Source organism: Perca flavescens, chromosome 23, assembly GCF_004354835.1.
Source record: "Perca flavescens isolate YP-PL-M2 chromosome 23, PFLA_1.0, whole genome shotgun sequence".
Lineage (NCBI taxonomy): Eukaryota > Metazoa > Chordata > Actinopteri > Perciformes > Percidae > Perca > Perca flavescens.
This window is the reverse complement of record NC_041353.1, coordinates 7,344,589-7,363,997: the sequence shown is the minus strand read 5'-3', so window position 1 is coordinate 7,363,997 and position 19,409 is coordinate 7,344,589. Positions and strand designations below refer to the sequence as shown.

At 39.7% G+C, this 19,409-nt stretch overlaps 1 protein-coding gene across 3 annotated transcripts in view; it reads right to left on the bottom strand.

The window, feature by feature from the left end:
* The window catches only part of tnnt2c (troponin T2c, cardiac), a 33,092-nt gene that overhangs the window by 11,229 nt on the left and 2,454 nt on the right, over window positions 1-19,409 (bottom strand). The window contains exon 3 of one of the 3 annotated variants that reach the window (XM_028570448.1): window positions 17,146-18,185. The exons of 1 other annotated variant lie outside the window; for it this stretch is intronic. In XM_028570448.1, coding sequence (XP_028426249.1) covers window positions 17,338-18,185 — 848 coding nt within the window. In that variant the 3' untranslated portion in view covers window positions 17,146-17,337. Of the gene's footprint in view, window positions 1-17,145; window positions 18,186-19,409 lie in introns of those variants that run through there. One more of the 3 variants, XM_028570449.1, reaches the window with a different exon arrangement.

The following is a 19,409-nucleotide window of genomic DNA, read 5'->3' as shown; positions in this document are numbered from 1 at the left end:
AATCCAGGGAGTCCTGATCCAGGTTTCGGCTGACGAATGCAGGTAATCGAGCATGCTGGGTAAAGATCTCCTAAAATGTACCTGCCACAACTGTCACTGTTGTGTAAAAGTGGCCATTAACCAGCCACTGTTACCTGCATTTTTATTAGAAAAGTCAACAGGACTCTCAGATTTATAGAAATTGTAGCAGATACATGTAGCAAAGACAGTATAGAGAGATAAACTAAATAACTTAATACTTTTTTCCCCAAAAAACCCAGCTAGACTTAATAATAAATATAACGATTTCATATTTATTTTTGTACACACCAGATCGATTTCGGCACCCTTATTGCAAATTGAAAGAGCAGCATCAACAAATTAGACTCATCATTGTTTTACTCCTATAACTTTATTAAATATAATTCTGTTGTTTACACTGCAAATGTCCCTCATGAGAATGCACGTGCCAATGATATAGAAAATAGTGTCCAATCATTGCTTAACAACCGTAACTAGACACAGCAAGCCTTCAAGGATCAAAGGCCAAACAACACCAAAAACATCAAGTAGAGTAACACAGACGGTAATCTTAATTTAAAATCTAGGAAGAAAAACTTTATTTATACAAATTTAGGGAATTATAACCCATAAAACATTTGCAAATCGCATGTATGTTTTTTTTGCATCAAACCATATTTACTTAACTTCAATGCATCTAACACAGAACATTGACTCAGCTTCTCCTCATACATGAGTAATAAGAAACTAATAAGAAACCAACATAGCAAATAAAAAAAGGCTATGTACTGTTATCTTACTTGCACATGCTTATGATGCTTTTTGTCCCTTGCGCTGCCTTTAATATTAACAAGAAATATTTTTACTTGTAGCATGCCTCTCACCACTTTAAAAACACACCCAATGAGGGAAAATGTCAAAAATTAATATATTAAGGGTATTTAAAATGTCAAACTTTGTGTTTACATTTGTATACTTGTCAATGGCACTGTTTGTATATATTCAAAAGAAGTTTAAGAAGTTGTCGTGAACTTATGGAGATAGAGACATCACAATGTATTTCTCTTGTTTGGTCATCATCTGAACAGCTCAGACTTGTAATTGAGTGAAATTGATACACGTTCTGTAATAGTTGTGAACAATTAGTCAGGCTGGAGAACCAGTGAAGCCAACTCTACCTTATCAAGTTATTTCATGTTTAGGAGTTTAGAGCTTTGATCTGTAATTGTTTGCATATTGGTTAAATCTATACTGAGCAAGAACAACTGCAACTGCTGTCATGATGTGTACAGTTTGTGATAACTTTTGTAACACTTTAAAGTAAATCTTTGGAATATGATTTATTGTATTTGTTTCATATGTATTTTAACTAAATAAATAAAAAATAAAAAATGAAGAGTCACAGCATGTCTCTCTTTGTCTGGAAAAGAAGAATGAATATTTTCATCAAATTGTTTCTGAAACAGCATTTACTAACAGTATACACCATTGCCATGTCCCCACTTTGGAGAAGCAGGCAGGATTACTGGCATGAAAGCTAAGTAATGTACTGCTGTGGACGAAGGCAGCAGCAAAATGTATTTTAGCCAATCAAAAAAATCAATATCAGTTTTAGTGTACGCTATATTAACAATATTTATACAATAATATACCTTGCCGTTAGACAGACCTTTCCAACGGGGAACTTAAGCTGTTATCTATTCTCTTTTCAAATTCCCCAGACTTCTTTGACAAAAAATCATTTTACCTCACAGAACACGAGAGTTGCTGGTCTACCGCTGCCTCAATCGGTTAGTTTGTTTGTGTTACTTGTGTGACTTTCGTGTTTGAAAGGTTAGTTTGGATTCACCAAAGACATACAGATCCAGACAAAAACAAACTCACACCCTTGCCATACATTCATGCCACATTAGGTAACTTTTATAAAAATGACTATTTGCCATATTGGCTGAAAATGTACCTATATATTGAGACAGATAATCTGTGAAAAAATTGTGTTGCTCTTACTCCCCTAGTGCTCCAAATGGCATTTGTAAGTTTCCACCGCGGCCAAAGATAAACATCCAATCAGAGCCGAAGAGTCTCTAACACATGTTAATGACTACTCGTGAACGTCGATCAAACTGTCAAAGTAGGCAGCGCTGATCAAATATGAATCAGGATTCTGTTACTGCATTGCCTATTTCATTGGGCTGGGCAATAAAACCATCTTGAAACGGGATCGCGAAAAAATTCAGGTCGATAACGATGATAATCTTTGGACATATTTACCTGACACTACACACAACTGCCAGATGTCTGGCTTTTCATCTTGCCGGACACGCCCACTTCCTATTGTGAGCGTTTGTCTGTTGCCGGTTTTGTGTGGAAGTGTGTTCCCCTCCTGTGTAGTTTAGTCTTTCCCTCCTGTTAAAATGCAAAGCACCCCCATCCATGGTTAGAGATAAGGTTTGGTTCAGCTTTAGGCAACATTAGGGGGAAACACACCGGGGAAAGTCTTCAACGGCGAAAGTGGAGCTAAAGGCAACGAAAGTGGTGGTGGACATGAACATGAACTTGATCTCAAGCTGAAGACATTGTTGATAAAAAAGGTTTACACAACGTAAAAAAAAAATGGTTCACATTTCACTAAAGCGACGAGGAGTAGATTAAGCTGGTCTGCAAAATATGTCGGCGGTTGGTGCCAGCAAGGACGGGAAACACAACAAATCTTTTCCATCACTTGACCAGGTACCATTCAGCAACCACACCGAGAGTATGAAAATATGGACTCATGCTGGCTCGAGTCCACACAAACACAGCTTGCAAGTGTTAAAACCATTAGTTTGTCTACTGTGAACAGCGCTAGCATTAGCTGTGCTGTAGCTGCTGTACCAATACAACAATCAATCGTGTCGTCTTTCGCGGTCATTGCCCATATGAAAAACATTCAAACAGGAGCAAAAATATAAGGAGCGTTATTTCTTATTTTATTGTATTGAGATGCTTTCTTGGCAGGAGTTTACATTTAATATGTTGCTTTTACGTAGTTTTACGTTGTTTACAAAATCAAAAGAAATGTAGCCAAAGCTAACTTAGTCTGCACTTGTTGATTTTGCATACACAAAAAAGGAAAACGTAATTGTAAAATGACTGTACGAGGAAAACAGGGGCTATATTTCTTTTGCCAGTAGAGGGTACTACAGCTCCGTTGACCAGTATGTGAATAATACTATAATACCATAATGTGAATTTGTAATGTGAGATCTCTTTTTTTTTTTTAATAAACTATATTCTAAAGTGTAATTAAACCTGGTTTCTTCCGGCTTCATTCAAGATGCAATTCGAATGGGCAGTATCAGCAAAGAAATTCAATTGAGATAAAAATATTGATATCAATCAAAATGGGAAAATATATTGTGATAAAAAATGTTGCCATATCGCCCAGCCCTACTGTTTTACGCCTCAAATGTTTTCAGAAACATATTTTAGTGTACTGTTTAGCTGTGAAATTAAAAGGTTCTTGATTCATATTTGATCAGCACTGCCTAATTTTACAGTTTCACCGCAGTTCACGAGTCATTGACACTGAGTAGAGACTCCTCAGCTCTTTGTTTTCCTCATGCCTTAAGGAGCACCAGGAGGAGGCAGAGGAACAGTTTTTTTCCACAGATTATCTGATTTGTGTAGTGCTGTCAGAGTATAGTGACAGTTTGAGCAAATAAGACTTTTTGTTTTTTTTAAAGTTACCAAATGTAGCTTCAACACAGCCAAAATGATCGAAAAAAAGGTAAAATTCAAAAGCCCAAAATGTCTCTAGTGATGCACAAGGGTTAGTCAAGTAGCCCTTTCTCCAAACACCTGTTATTTGGCTCTGTGGTCAGCAGGGACCGTGCTCCCTTCACCAACCACTGCAGACACTTGAGTTAAAGCAAATAATAAATGTTACACAACCACTGCATCGAGCAATACAAGGACTGAGTTTCTCAAATGCTTTTAAGAAGCTCATCAGAAAGATGGTTCCCTCTTTCTCATCTTGTATCCGTTTGATGGTAAAAACATGAAGAGAACATTTTGATCTCTCATGCAGAGTGACACGCAGCACAACTTCCCTTTGATCGGCAATATTGGATAGAAACAGACAAAAGGAGGATGTTGCATTAGTTTCCCTGGCAATGAAACTGAACGCCAAACCCATATTTAGAGTGGAGTTGTAGCTTTAGTTAGCAAGGGCTAATAGCTCCACGTGGTGATGCATGTAATTAAAGCTTTTTCATTTCCTGAATGCTTGTTTGAGCTGGGTATTTAACACCACTGCTCTGGGGACTTAGGAGAAGATTGGACAGGCCTCCTGGCTCAACAATGCACCTGCAGGATTAGTCATAATTTGGGGGAAATCATCCATCCCAATTTCAAATTGTCAACACAAGAATAAAGATGAGAGCTTCTTTCAAATACTACTCTTTGAAGACATATCCTGTTTTGAATAATAGTACCTTTAATTAGCCATCACTAGCTTATCAAAGAGCCTAAGTAGTGCCAGTATGATAGAACCTTTTCATTTAATCAAAAATATTCATTAAGATTTGTATTAAATATTTATTAAGATCAAGACGTGTTATCATATTCATCTGGTATCACCGATGCTTGTATTTACCACGTTTCCTATACAATAACACTTCACAGCCAAAGATATCCGTATGCACAGACAGGTCTGCTTTATTATAGCTCAATTTTCCATGCCACGTTGGATACAGAGGGTTGAAGGTCAACTCATTAATGACGAGGTAGCGGGGACTAGTTCTATTCTAAGAACAATTACAGTTAAAGGAGTCAATGGACTGACAGTTATGTAATGTCGCCATCCATTTCAGCCTAGCAGTCGTTTTTTATGGCCTTCGATGTCTCCACTTAACAAAAAATCATGGCTCTCAGGCACATGTTCATGCCTAATGTGCATCTGGTAGTAGCTGGATTATCATTCACAAATGGTGTAAAAGATTTCCAGAAAATATGCAAATTATAAATGATAATAGTATTTAATATGATTCCATCGCAGTCATGGAAAGCATGAATACAAAGATTAATATTTTAATTCAATTCCCAAGAGAGATGTAATACTACCTTGACTGGTCATCTTCACAGAGTGAATTTATAGCCCCCATGACGTCCTGGAACAAAGCCTCGCGGTTGCTTAATAATTTCTCTGTCTGGCAGAGTATCAGAAGCTTGTCTACATCTTTACGCTGATCTGACATGAACAGTCCTCTCCTGTCTTAGTATGGAGGGGTGAATAAAGTGTAAGAGGTGAGAGGGTGGCTTTTGCCTGGAGGGCGTTTAGTACTAGCCTGGCTCCTCCCTCCTATACGTACTTCCGCTTAATTTTCATTTTCCTTCAGAACTCCGTCTGGGTTTGCGGTATATTCACGGATTTTCTCCGGCCAAATCTTTACCGGTTCAATCAACAAACAGAGGGAGTGGCTGAGAACGATGACGTTGAGGTCATACGCTAGCTTGAGTTGTAGTTCCGTAATGGCGGCGGAGAAAGATGCGAGCGAAGCCATTCGGTCCTTTGTGGCAACGCTGCCGAATATCCAGAAGTTAAAGTCCGAGCAAGAACAATCTTTGCTGAGTTTTGTTGGTGGCCATGATGTTGTGGCCCTCCTACCCATAGGGTTCCAGGACAGTTTGATTTTCCAGCTTGCTCCGTTAGTGGTGAAGGAGTAGGCTAAGGCTAACGCTAGCGATGCTAAGCCGACGTCATGACTAAGCGTTAGCAATTGGTTATGGCAGATCCAGAGTGGCTCCGGGCAGAACCAATAGTTTGAAACTTCAACAGAGTACCCGCCTTCAAGGAAGTTAACACTTGGAGAGTGGCCAGACTCTCTGTACAAATGAAATGTACCAGAGTCTGGTAGGACCAGGCTAGTTTAGTACTGTAGAGGGATCAAAAACGGTGCAAAAATGTTTTATCTTTCCAACTTTTTGATCTCATCAGGTGTTTAAGGATCAAGTAGCTTGAAGAATTCAAGGTTGAATGTGTCTTGTATATTTGTCTTTGCTTTGAAAATCTGAAGCTGCTATCTGTCAACTGGAACAAGCCATCACCATCACCAGAATAGAGGAGATGAAAGGTTTAGATTTCATCTTTCATTAGACAGAGCTGACACAGAGGGAGGACTTATTCATGAAAGGGACTATAAATACATGTTTTACCCCATGGATACGACAGCACAGGAATCCTCATTACTCTTCCTCCTTCAATTGATTTGTCTTGACAGAAACGTCCAACTCTTAAATAACCATGAAGTGGATTTATATTTACACCTGCAGTTGAACTATTAAACCTAACATTTTGAATGTTTAATTAATCACTCATGGGCAATTTAAATCCAACTCACTTCCAAAAATACTTCCAAAAAACATGTCATTATTAACTGGTACCACAGGCAGTTAATGCACACAATATACCTCAGAGACTTCAGAGGCTATTTCTTCACAGTTGATGAGGGAGAGGGAGACCACACAATTCGGCTTACATGAACTTTAAAATCCAAGAAGACACAAACAAGGTAGTTTTGAGTGTGTTGTTGGAACAAAATACTTGAATTAACATAATACACCAACAATAATCTATGTGCTTGTGTGTACAGTGCAAAAAAAACTCACTTTGCTTCACTATCCCCAAATGTTTTGTTCAGATTATAAAATCATTCCCACACTGCCAGAGATAAGATTTAAGACTAAGATTAGAGCTTTTTAAGGCCTCTTCAAGATTTACTCTTCTGTGATATGATCCCTACTGCTCTGTTTGGCTGCAATAACCTCTGAATCAATAATCAAGACATCGAGAGTGACACTGAGATGGGAAACAAGAAGCTTCGCTGTGGCTCCGACAGGTGTGAGCGCTGTCACAGTGGCGGGAATAGTGGTAATAGCAGGTTGTGTGTGCAAACAGGCCACTTTGGCTGCTCTGCTGATTTACATGGTGAGCAGAGGTGGAGAAGTCGGCATGAATCACCCGAGAGACAGCGAGGACACCGTGAGCTTGAATCTAAATGCAGCCTTTTATTAAATGCCTCTCATGCCGTCACAGGTATGGCTCATCCTGCAGTACTACGATTCATAACCAAAGAACCCATCCAATGTCCAAATGAAACAGGTGGGCCGGGACATACTGGGAAACATTTGCCAGTAGAACATGAATACAGATACAGATGGCAGCCTTTTTCCACTGACTAGAGGCTGAAGGGCACAAACAATTCTAATGACAAACATACACAGAAAAATTGCCTTACTATTCTGCAAGCTTAATCGCTGGCATGCTCATAATTTGTAACCACCTTGCAAAGACATTACACACACATTGCCTTACTCACAAAGCCCCACAATTTAGAACCATTAAATTAAGATAGACATTATTGCACCAAGTTTGCAGCTCACTGTGGCGGACTGACATTTATTTGTTATCAATAGAGCCATGCTGCAAACAGACTGGAGTTGAAAATCCACATTTTACAGTCTACTATATATATATATATATACTGTATATAACACTCACATTAGTCCCACATTAGAGCCATAATACCTAAACTACCTTCTTCCTGATGCTGGTTATAGAGTGCAACTGAAAGCCTGAAACAGCACATGCCTTTGTCAAATTAACTTTTTAACACTGGAAAAATTCTAAGGGTGTTTACATTAGACCTGATATTGACAATCTATGTTCAAAACTCTCTATTTAAATTCTGCCATGGTCATGGTTTAAACACATTCTGTAATCAGCGCAGAGAGCTTTTGTAGATACATGACATCATCACGTCAGGGTCTTTAGTCCGAAGCCTGTGCTAACAGCAGCTAGCAACTGTGTGATGTCAGTGTTGTATTTGAATTGTTTTTCCATGAATGGACAGCTTGAGCTCCTACACTTCAGTGGTGAGTCATAGTTTTGACCTGCGTCCTCACAATGTGTTTGTGGGCGCCGCCGCCAGGAAGCTGTTAGGTAACTGTATGGTTTTATATTTATAGTGTTTCCCTGAGATAGATGACGATACAACAGCCGGCGCACGCACGCGCGCACGCACGCACGCACGCACGCACGCACGCACTCACACACGCACTCACACACACACACACACACACACACACACACACACACACACACACACACACACACACACACACACAAAATGACTCTCTCACACGCCCTGTGTATTCTACAGGAGTCTACCATCCTATAGGTCAATACATCTGCATTTTCCAAACTTAACTTACTTAAATTAGCATTAATGAGTAATATTATTAGAGAGCAGCAACTTAGTAATTATTCTTTAGATTAGAGGTTTCATCTCATTATTGTCCCCTGCTAATGCTGTAAAAGCATGAAGCTGGTACTCTTCACTACTTCACTAACTTTTTGATAAGATTACAATTGCACTGTTCAAAGAACTCAGTCTGACATGCACTTGGTTTGAAGCTACAAAATAATGAAATTCAACATGCACCGTTCTTTATGGGGGGTCCGAATAAGGTTTGTATCCTGCCACTGTAATCATTGATGTTAGGAGGGTCTGTAAAAAGGCTTCCAGAGACTTTCTTTTTCGTGTAGATGTTTGGAAGATTGTTTTTAATGAAAGGAAGGAGCTAATACATTTATTTTTAAATCAAGTTGTTACTGTAATTTAAATTTTTTTTTTATCTCCAAAGACTTATTATGGTTGCTGTTTTCAAATAAGATAAGATAAAACTGTATTTATCCCGAAGATAACTGCTGTGCAGCATTTGCTAAATAAAGAGTGCAGATACAAAGAGTGCATATATACGTTTGTACAAAAGACTAAGATAATATAACAGTAGGTGCAAAATGTAAAAAACAAGATAACACTAAGGTGCAAATAAGGTGCGCTTTACATATATACAGTGCAAAAAACAGGTTACTAGTATGGATGATGAATATGGTAGGGTTGAGTGTACAGTGTTAGATCTGCGGTAGTTAAAGGGATATTTCACCGTTGGAAAGATGAATATATCTTTAAATTGGGTCACTTATGTAGTAGAAATGTGAATTTCTTTTAGAAATTGGTGCCTTCTAGGCCGAGAAAAGCCAGAAAATATGTTTTTGGCTCATGTGGATGAAAGACACCCAATCCCAGAATGCACTTGCTTCGCTGCTTTATGAGTCCACTCCCAAGCCACGCCTACCGTTTACAGACAGACGAGACAGTTAGGGATTCAACTCAACTCAAGTGTGTTTTATTGTCATTTCAACCATATACACAAAACAATGTTTCACCTATGGCTCAAGTGGTGTTGCACATTTAAAATATATAAAAACGACATTATATAAAAACGACATGCGAAACAGGCTACATTTAGTGCACACACATGATATGCTCCGTAAAGTTCAGCTAACGCATTGGTAGCATTAGCACTTGGTGGGCTGTAAACACCGAGTATAAACACAGCCGTAAATTTGCGTGGAATGTAGAATGGTCCGAATTTAACAGTCACAAACTCCACCAGCAGTTAGCAGTTAGTTGGATATAAGCACCCCATTTCTGTACCAGTCCGTGTTAACGCAGCCCACCTCGACTAGTCTTACCCGGCAACAGAGCAGCCGGCCTGGTAGCTGGATAGTCTGGTACACTGTTGTTCAGCCATGTTTGCACAACAACAAAAACACAGCAGTCTCTGAGTCTCTGCGTTGGGAGTTTCGTTGAAGTTGGATATAGTCCAGTTTGTTGTCTAATGAGCAGAGACTTGCAAGCAGGACTGATGGAACAGGTGGCCGGCTAGCGTTAGCTTTCCACATAGCTAGCTCATTCTCCTGCCCTCGTTCCGCGTTTCACCGCTGAGGATGTCCCCTTACCGGCTAGCGGCACCAAGCAACACCGCAGGCTGAGGTGCTGGTCTCTGTAGCGGCGAAGCTCGTGTAGTGTGTTGCGTATTCCGTCTGTAATAAAGTTTCCTGTATATTCTCCAATCTGTACCAATGGATCCCGGTGGTACATATGTGCGGTAGTTTGCATACACATAATTGTTGTAAATGTTTGCTGCTGAAAAGACAGAGCCTGATAAGCGAAGCTTCAAGATGGCTGACACTCAACTTGCTTCGGCAAGCTTTGTGTAAAGACGACAGTCCAACCCCTTATGGGCGGGTTGAAAACATGCAGAACTAGCTGGCTGTAGTCCACAGACTCTGGGCAAACATGCCTCCGATGACGCTAAATGACGATTTTTGCGTCATAGGAGGCTTTTTTCTAGACCCACAATACAGAGAAAGACAGTCTCAGGGGGACATGAGGGACGGAAGCACTCGAAAATACTACCGGGTTTCTACTGATACAAAGCTTAATGCTAATCGGCGAAGTATCTCTTTAAAGGTCCCATGACATGGTGCTCTTTGGATGCTTTTATATAGGCCTTAGTGGTCTCTTAATACTGTATCTGAAGTCTCTTTCCCGAAATTCAGCCATGGTGCAGAATTACAGCCACTAGAGCCAGTCCCACAATGAGCTTTCTGTGTCTGTAGCTATTGAGGAGGAGAGAGGGGGCAAGGTGGAGGGTGGGGGTGTGGCCTTGAGCAACTGCCACTTTGCTCGTTTGAAAGCCATGATGTCTCTCTCTCATTGGTAGGTCAAATTCTCTGGGCGGGCAAAGCAAAGAAAGGGGAGGTAACCTTGCTCCTTATGACCTCATTAGGAGAAGATTCCAGATCTGAGCTTTCATTTTCTCAAAGGCAGAGCAGGATAGCCAGGGCTCGGTTTACACCTATCGCCATTTCTAGCCACTGGGGGACCATAGGCAGGCTGGGGGAACACATATTAATGTTAAAAAACCTCATAAAGTGAAATTTTCATGCCATGGGACCTTTAATGTCAAGAGTGTATGGTTAATGTGTATACTGTATGTTAAGTACAGTATTTACGAACTACCTGTTTTATGTTCTATTTTCAATAACTGCTGCAATAAAGCTCTAGAAACCAAATACATGTTTGTCACCAATGTCCGTCACAGAGAGTAGTCATATGAATCTGTTGCAGTGATCAGAGCACAGACAGCATCTTTAGATGAAGTCATTTGATAGCTGAGCCTCCACCTAAGAGGGTCTGGTTATAAGCATCACAGTAATTTAAGATCCTCTGTTACCTATCTACACTATATACTAGACTAATAGCTACATTCCCGCACTGAAGCTATGTACTCGGGAACTCACTCTCAAAGGGTTGCAATGATGCGCTGGTAGGATGCATGGCGAGATCAAATCTTTATATGGCCAGAGGGATCAGGGCTCGAAAACTTGCCGGATGCTTAGAAGGTGCGGAGATTAATGCCCTGTCGGATAGGCAAAATCTCCTTCATACCTCTGGGTGCCACCAACTCCCACCTCAATTTGGAGGAGGTTGGAGATAAACCCAAACGGCACTGTCTCCAGGGCAGGCTAATTTATCCACAGGCTAAAGGCATCCAGAGAGCTGGAGCATTTCTCTAAGCTTGTTTTTCCACTGGTATTCCGTGTGCATGTGTGTTTATAATAGGACAACACATTGAAATCTGTTTGCCCAAATGGTAACACACTGTGTGCCTCGCATCTGAGTTTCATTGTTTTTAATTCCTACTTGACCTGTAGATTTAATTTAATAATGTGTCGCGTTGCAATAATCCCCTTGTGGGTTAAATCACTATTATTACTTAAGTACACAATTCTCTGCCTAATTATTCAATAACAACTATATTAACCACTTCAGTTAACTGAAGTGATTAATGTGCCAATTGGGATAATGCAACAAGCTGTTTTTGTTCCTTTGTTGTATTTTTTTAACAATTTCATCATATCATAAACCAGATTTTCTTTGCTGTCATTGCATATTAAACAAAGGTTCTTGGCACCAGAGCAAAAAAAAAAAAAAAAATTTTAGAATTTAATAAAAATGGAAAACGCTGAAGCACACAGGAGTGGAAATGTGTTCTTATCTCTCCTGGTGCTTACCAACAGAAAATTGTAAATAATTAATAGGCACCATGAATGACTACATCCCACAGGGTAATGGCAGCCATTACGCTGGATACTGTAGGGTTAAATGCACAATATATGGTATATCCAGACATAATGACTGAATCAAGAAGACCTGCCCCATTGCTACATTTACATGCAGGCAGTCGGCTCGACCAGATGTTGTTTATATTCTGGTTCGAGCCTTAAATGTGTTCAAATGTCTCCTTTGTGTGAGAATCAACTAATTAAACCACATAAGGAGAGAATAAAATAAAAATAAAAAACTACAAGGAGACGATCGCTAGTTATCTTTTTTTCCTTTCTTTATGACTGAGATGTGTCTTCTGTAATACAAATTAATTATCCATTTTAAAGGGAAAGCTGATATTTCGGTGCTTAAGCCACCTGTTGAATAGTAGAATAAACTAGGCATCCTAACTAGCTCTCCAAAATCTTAACCAGGTTATCCTAACAAACGTATCAAATAGTTTTAAGGCTAATCCACTAACCCTTTTTTCCACTGGGCGCGTCTGCACTGCGTTCCGGAGGTGCCACGGGCCCTGCAAGGAACCGTGGCCATTCAAGTCAACGCTTGATACCTTGATACCTTGAAAGGTAGCTACTATCTTAATAACACGTAATTGTTCTGTAAAGTACTTGTAGAGACAATATAATCTGTGAGTCAGGCAGGCAAGACGCTCCGCTTCTGAGGCAATCCTGGTGTGGTATGGCGCGTGGCGGAGAACGGAACAAAACCGTAACGCAGCCGAAACGCAGGACGGACGTGCCCAGTGGAAAATGGGGGTGACAATTCATAAAACGCTTTTTATGGTTGAATTGTTGAAGGAATTATAACATTAAATCAGTATTTATCGTATATGTGGCCACTTGTGGGCAGAAAAAGTGCGCAACAACCTGAAAAACCCAAACACATGAACTCTTCATCAAGTTACTTTTGAGCTTCAGCTAGTTGTTCTGTTTGGTGCAGGGTGGGTGGTGCACAGTAGGTTTATCATAGCCTGAAAACAGCTGCTGCTGCTGCTGATGCACACTGGGCTGGTTCAGAGAATTTGCAGGCGGTAGAACCAAATCAATTAACTAAAAGAAACTAAAATGCTCAGTAGAACTGCAGCGTTGAGTGATAATTCTCAGTGGCATCCTCATTATAAGCAACCACTTTGACATTAGCCAGATCCATTGTTGGTATATCAAATAAATTATTATTTAAACCATTATACATGTGAGTTTTGGATGTAAAAATGCCCAAAATGCTGAAATTACTGAATACAGTTTCAGACGTAAATTAATGCTGGAATACTGCTTTTGTTTGTCATTTTTTTTCACCTCAGTAAAGTATGTGTGCACTATTGCCACAGAAGTAGCAGTTATACTCCTGTACAGTATCTACTACAGAGTATACCGCCACCAAACTCATGTACACATTCAGTTGTATCTTGTTGTCTGCTCAAAGTATTGCTTAATAGTATCACATCATCAGGCCAAAAATAAGACGTCTGCTGGCAGGACTCTTTCTTTCCGAGCAATTGTTCTAAATGTCCATCATCTGTCAGTAATGCAGGAAAGCAAGACTTTGACTTTTTTTTGTCAAATTACTAGGGCTGTCCTCGACTAAAGAAATTCTTAGTCGACTAACACTTATACAATTTTGTCGACTAATCGATTAGTTGATTGAATTGACAGAGCTGTGCGCTTTGAGAGGTGGTTAAGACTAGAAAAGCACAATATAAATGTAGTTAATTAACCATCTGTAAAACTGAGTTTCTCCACAATTAATCCTGCAAAAGCACCACTTTAAATCTTGTGTTTACCATAAATGTGCTCAGAAGTTTCCTGAAATAAATAATTAAGCATGAATAAGCATAAAAAATGACTAATAGACTAAAGAAATCTTAGTCGACTAAGACCAAAACGACCGATTAGTCAACTAATCTACTAAGAGGTGGCAGCCCTACAAATTACACACAATTGTGGTCCAATATCTAAATGAATTGCCAACACAGTCAAACTGTTTTGAAGAAGTCACACTTTGGTGGCAGATCTCTGAACCTGTTTAGAGATCTGAACTAATCCAGAAACAGGACAGTAAAGGATAGTTTTGCACTGCTGAGAGAGCAAACATTTAATTAAAATACAAGTAGCCTATGGATAACTGAACCACATGTTAAGTTCCCGGTCAGAGTTGAAAGTGTGGCCCAGAAACTGTCAATCATGCAGCTCTTACATTGTCCTCTAGTCTGGTGGGTACTAATGAGCAGACAACGACCCCCCAATGAGCCTGCAGCTGCTATTTGATATGAGTGGACACGTTTCAACTCCATGTGCATCACCATAAATTGCATTTCAACCTAAATGGGATCCATCACAGCAGAGCAGGTGTAGATAAAATGAACCATGATCCAGCAACAGCTTGTTTTTCTAATTAACTTCAGAGTTTTGGGAACATCTTGTTCCCTGGTGCAACATAGGTAGTCGATTGATGTACCGGTATGTCAAGACGCAGTCAAGTCAGGCATTTTTCACAACATCATCAATACAGTGGGCGTGTTGATGCTGGAGGGATCTGGCCTCTCCCAGTCTCTATGGTAACCTGTTGGCATACTGCTGTGCCTGGCAGGCTTTAATGGTTTGTCACGGCCATGAGAGCAAAACAGTGGTAAGGCATCCACACTCAAAGCTTGAGTGACAATGAAAAACCGCAGGGGAGAGATTTTCCCATACCTTGGTCTGACATATAATAATAATTTTTTATATATATACAGTTTATATATATTACATATACACACTTTTTATTGATCTCCAGTGGGTCCTATACATACATACGTAGCTGTTTGCAGCTACCACCAGACACCGTTGTTTGGTCAGAACAGGGATTTGAACCGGCGCCCCTCCAGTTTCCAGCCCAACTCCCTACGGACTGAACTAATTTAATGAATCAAATAAATATGTGTTGCATGCATAAACATTTAGTTATGTAATGCACTTTTTTTCTACAAGTGTGGGTATTAAAAGCTGTCTGCTACAAACTGGTGCTCTAGTGCCTCCTAGTGGATATAATATTCCAATACTGTACACTTTGACATTCATTTGACCTACAGCATGATAATATTTTAAGACTAAAATTGAATAGACAGTATATAGACAATAGACAATTCAGATCATTGCAGTGTGGTCTTAAGTCTTTGAATGATCAAACTAGATTTAATCTATATATAAATTGGGTTAAAATGCAATTAAGTTAAATGTTGTTTTTCAAAGATTAAGATCTTTTTATGCAAAAAATAAATAAATAAGGATAGTTGTGAAAGAAATTAGGTTCAGAATGGTTTTAGGAACATGAAATACTTTAAATTGAAGATGTGAGGAAAGAACTGCCAACATATAAATCAAAAATAGCTATTTCTATTGTGTTAACTAGCATTTCTGGTGCTACATAATCCTGATTCTAATTTGATTAATGAAAATAGAAGCAGAAATAGGAAATATTTTTTTAATTATATTGCCAGTCAGTGGCAATTTCTTTTTTTGTGCAGACAAGTGCATTTTGTTTATGTCACTTCAGTCATACAGTAACATTAATTATCCAACTAATGTCAGAGTTAGAGGCTAATGATCAGAATGCTCTGATTAACTAATAATTGTTTTGTTGTTGAATCGGTGCCTGTATCTGTTAAGAGTTTTTAACAATGGGGTCTTGTGGAGTGAGTGTTTAACAACGGGGTCTTGTTGAGTTCAGTTAAATATCTTTACGACATCAAACACCCCTCTGTGAAGCTTCTCTGAAGACTCTCAGAGCTGTGGGCTTTTGACCCTTCAGTCAACAGTTGGGTCTTTTTGCTAAAAACACTTCAGGCACTGCTAGTCCTGAGCCTCAGAGACTTTTTTTTAGCTCCGTAAAAATTAGCTCCTTAAAAAGTCAGCTGTGCAACACCTGTTGGATCTTAACACAACCAAAATGACACTCCTCAGCAGTCATTCAATTACTGTAAGTATCACAACAATAAAGTTAACATGTCTGCCTTGAAGAAAAAACTAAACAGTGACATGTTCAAAGAGTTTTCTTGGTTAACAAGGTGAGAGCAGAGTAAAAACTGCTACATTTTCAAGAGCGCTTGAGTTTGAATAAAGTATCAAGATCAACTGGATTCAAGGCAGATTATTTCACAATTATTAAAATAATGTCACTTGACTTAAAGATATTAAAATGTGATTTGATTTATAGGAAACAAATTCAATTTTGGCACTTTGTTTGAAGACTTAAAAAAAAAGTTGCTGGGCAGATAAAACAAATTCTTAACAACTGTAAAGGTGAAATTACTGTTGGTACGCAAAGATTAAAAAAAGAAAAACCACAAAGCACTGCATACTCTAGTTGAGTAGGGAAATCAACACCACCCCACATTCCATCAGATTTAATAAAGTCTACAGCTTGTAAACGGATGAATAGCAGTATGACAAAGTTAGAACAATCAGATATGTATACCATTTATATCATTCAATAGGTTATGGCTTGATTAACTTCATGTACTTCAGTTCCCCCTCAAATCCACTCGCAATCCATTGGGGCTAAACGATTAATCCTTTTATAACTGAAATCGAGATTTGAAAAAAAAATGCTATTAGCTAATCGTGACGACAGCGATTAATCAAATGTGCAATATTTAGTTAAATGTTTGGTGTCATATTTGGTTTAACATTTTTTATTCCTCTTATTATTGTTATATCCACGTTTTTTTCATAAGATAAATGCTGGAATAATGTCACAGATTGTTTACAGAAATGTCCCACTTTCAGTGGATTTCTTTTATTATTTTGTATTACTTTATTTAACATGATGGTAGAAGGTGCAATATGTAGATGCTGCTAATGAACTGAGGCATTTCAGACATTTTAGTTTACAAAACAAGTACTGATATTCTTATTGGAATTGTTCTTATTATTATTATTATTATTATTATAACTTTAGCTTTTGTGATAAATGTTCTTTGTTTGAATGTTCAATGTTCCATGCTTATTAAAAGAAAAACACTTATTTCAGGCAGTTCATATCTATGTTCTCATCATTGCATAAGAATATAGAGCAGTTTTGATGGTGTCTCATGTTATAATACTCCAAGACATGTTTTATCTGTTACACAGTGAATATTGAACTTTAGCTAAACTTTTTACTTTTAACTTCCTTTTTTTGTTTTGTTATCGTGAATCGCAATAGCAATATCTGGCAGAAATATCACAATTAGATTTCCCCCCCAAATCATTCAGCCCTACAAACCATAGGATAGCTTTTATGATACATGTTGTAAAAAGGAGATAAATAGTCCAGAAACAACTAGAGGCAGTCTAGTTTACTTCCAGGAACCAGACTTGCCCTTGGCCCCGCGGGAGGTCTTGGATGCTTTGGAGCCCCTCTGGTGGTCACTGACTCGGTTTCGGAGCACGTAGATGTCGTACTTCTGCCTCTTGAGCTTTTCGGCCAGCTCAAACTTTTCTGCGTGCAGCTGGTGGAGCCACTGCCACAGGTCCTGCGCCTTCTCCGCAAGCTTCTCCTGGTTCAGGTGGTCGATGTTGAGTGGCTTCCGGCGCTCCATCAGGGCCTTCTTTTTCTCCTCCCGTGCTGTCAGCTTCTTGCCCTTCTTCTGGTCCACCTTCTGCAGGTAGCCGCCAAAGGACTTGTTGGTGAATATCATCTTCTTCTTTGCCTCCTCGTCGGCGCGCAGTTTGGCTGCCTCCTCCTCACGCCTTGTCTTCTCCCCGGCCAGACGGGTTTGCCGTTCACGTTCCTCCTCGGAGCGGACACGTTGTTGTTCCGCCCTGTCTGATCGACGGCGCTCAATGCGGTTACGCAGCTCGACCAGCTCTTCCTCCTCTTTCTGACGGGTGGAGAAATGTGACTCGATCAGGGTCTGGAGGTCGTTGAAATCCTTTTCTACTCTCTTGCGGTGCAGGTCATCGAAATCCACCTTCTCGCCATCAGGGAGCTTCGGAGGAGCAATGTTGGGCACATAAGTTGTCTTAGGCCGCCATTTGGAGTCCTCCTCCTGCTCGTTCTCCTCTGCATGCTTTTCTTTCGTCTCCGCTTCATCGTCCTCCAGCTCCTCTTCTGCAACTTCTTCCTCCTCATTCACTTCCTCCTCTTCTTCGTACTCCTCCACAATTTCCTCAGTGTCTGACATGATGTTATCTCGGAGGCCTTCTAGGGTAGAGAAAGCAGGATGAACACCAAGACCAGCTGGTGTGTTGCACACAGAAGACTGGGGTCTCGGCGGTGCAGCTTGGAGGTTTTTTAAGGGTTCGCCTTCACCATGTGACGATAGGCTGACCAAAGTCTCCAGAGTGTAGGTCAGCAGCAGGGCAGATTTTGAGACAGATGGAATAGTCTATTTTCTCCTCACCAAACCTTGTCAGCCTCCCACCCCCCTCCCCCTGCTCTACTCTGACCCTACAGCGCCTCCTCATTCCTTTGTAAGGACAAGATGAGAGACTATTTCAGATACACAACAGATGCACTTACACACTTGTGCTTTCCAGTCCCACAAAGCAACACTCGGTATCATCCAGAACAAATAACATCCATACTTTAAAAGGCCTACTGAGCATCTGGTGCTGACAAGAGACTGAGACGTGAAAGCTGATAATAGAGAAAACTCCATGCCAAACTATGGATCCTCCAGTCAATGGATATTTCACAGTGTCCACAATTTGGGGAACTTGCTAATCCATCATGATATTTTAAAAGCCACTGTGGCAAAGCTTGTGGTGTTTAAGAACTTCCATTAACAAAGCACACTGCAATCTCTTAAGTACGTCAGAGCCGGTGAGGGTTTTCATGAAGGGAAGCTACAGCTGTCAAATTTTCCAAAATGAGCCATTCCCTTGAATATCCTGCGCCCCGTAGCATTAACAAACTAATATGTTACTTTTGAGATGAAGTGCAAAGCTGAGCTAAATTTACACTCTTTATTTAGCAAATAAAAGGACTATCTATGGCTATTAGTTCTTTGTCTTCGTCTGTTTTTTAGATCTGTAAAACGCTTTGTAAAGTTATCATCCTTATAGCAGTCAGTCAGTGCATTTAAAATATTGGTATTTGTATGCCAACAGTTATTTCTGTAAAGAAAAACAACACTTTAAAGAACATAAGCACCACAAAAGACCTTCAGTAACAACAATGAAGTGAAAGATGAGCTTTACTGCTCCAGCCATGTCTCCACTTTGGAATGTAATTAAAACATTCTTGCTATTTGAGGCTTTTAGCTTTCAGCGCTGTGGAGATTAAAGTGTAATTGCTCCCATGCTGCAACACTTAAATGCTGCTGCCAAGAATGTATGTTCCCAAGTCTTGAGTTTTCAGTGGAAAGGGACACGAGCAGTTTGTAGAGGACGAGATAACTGACAGGAGGAGACAGGTGCTCTGTTG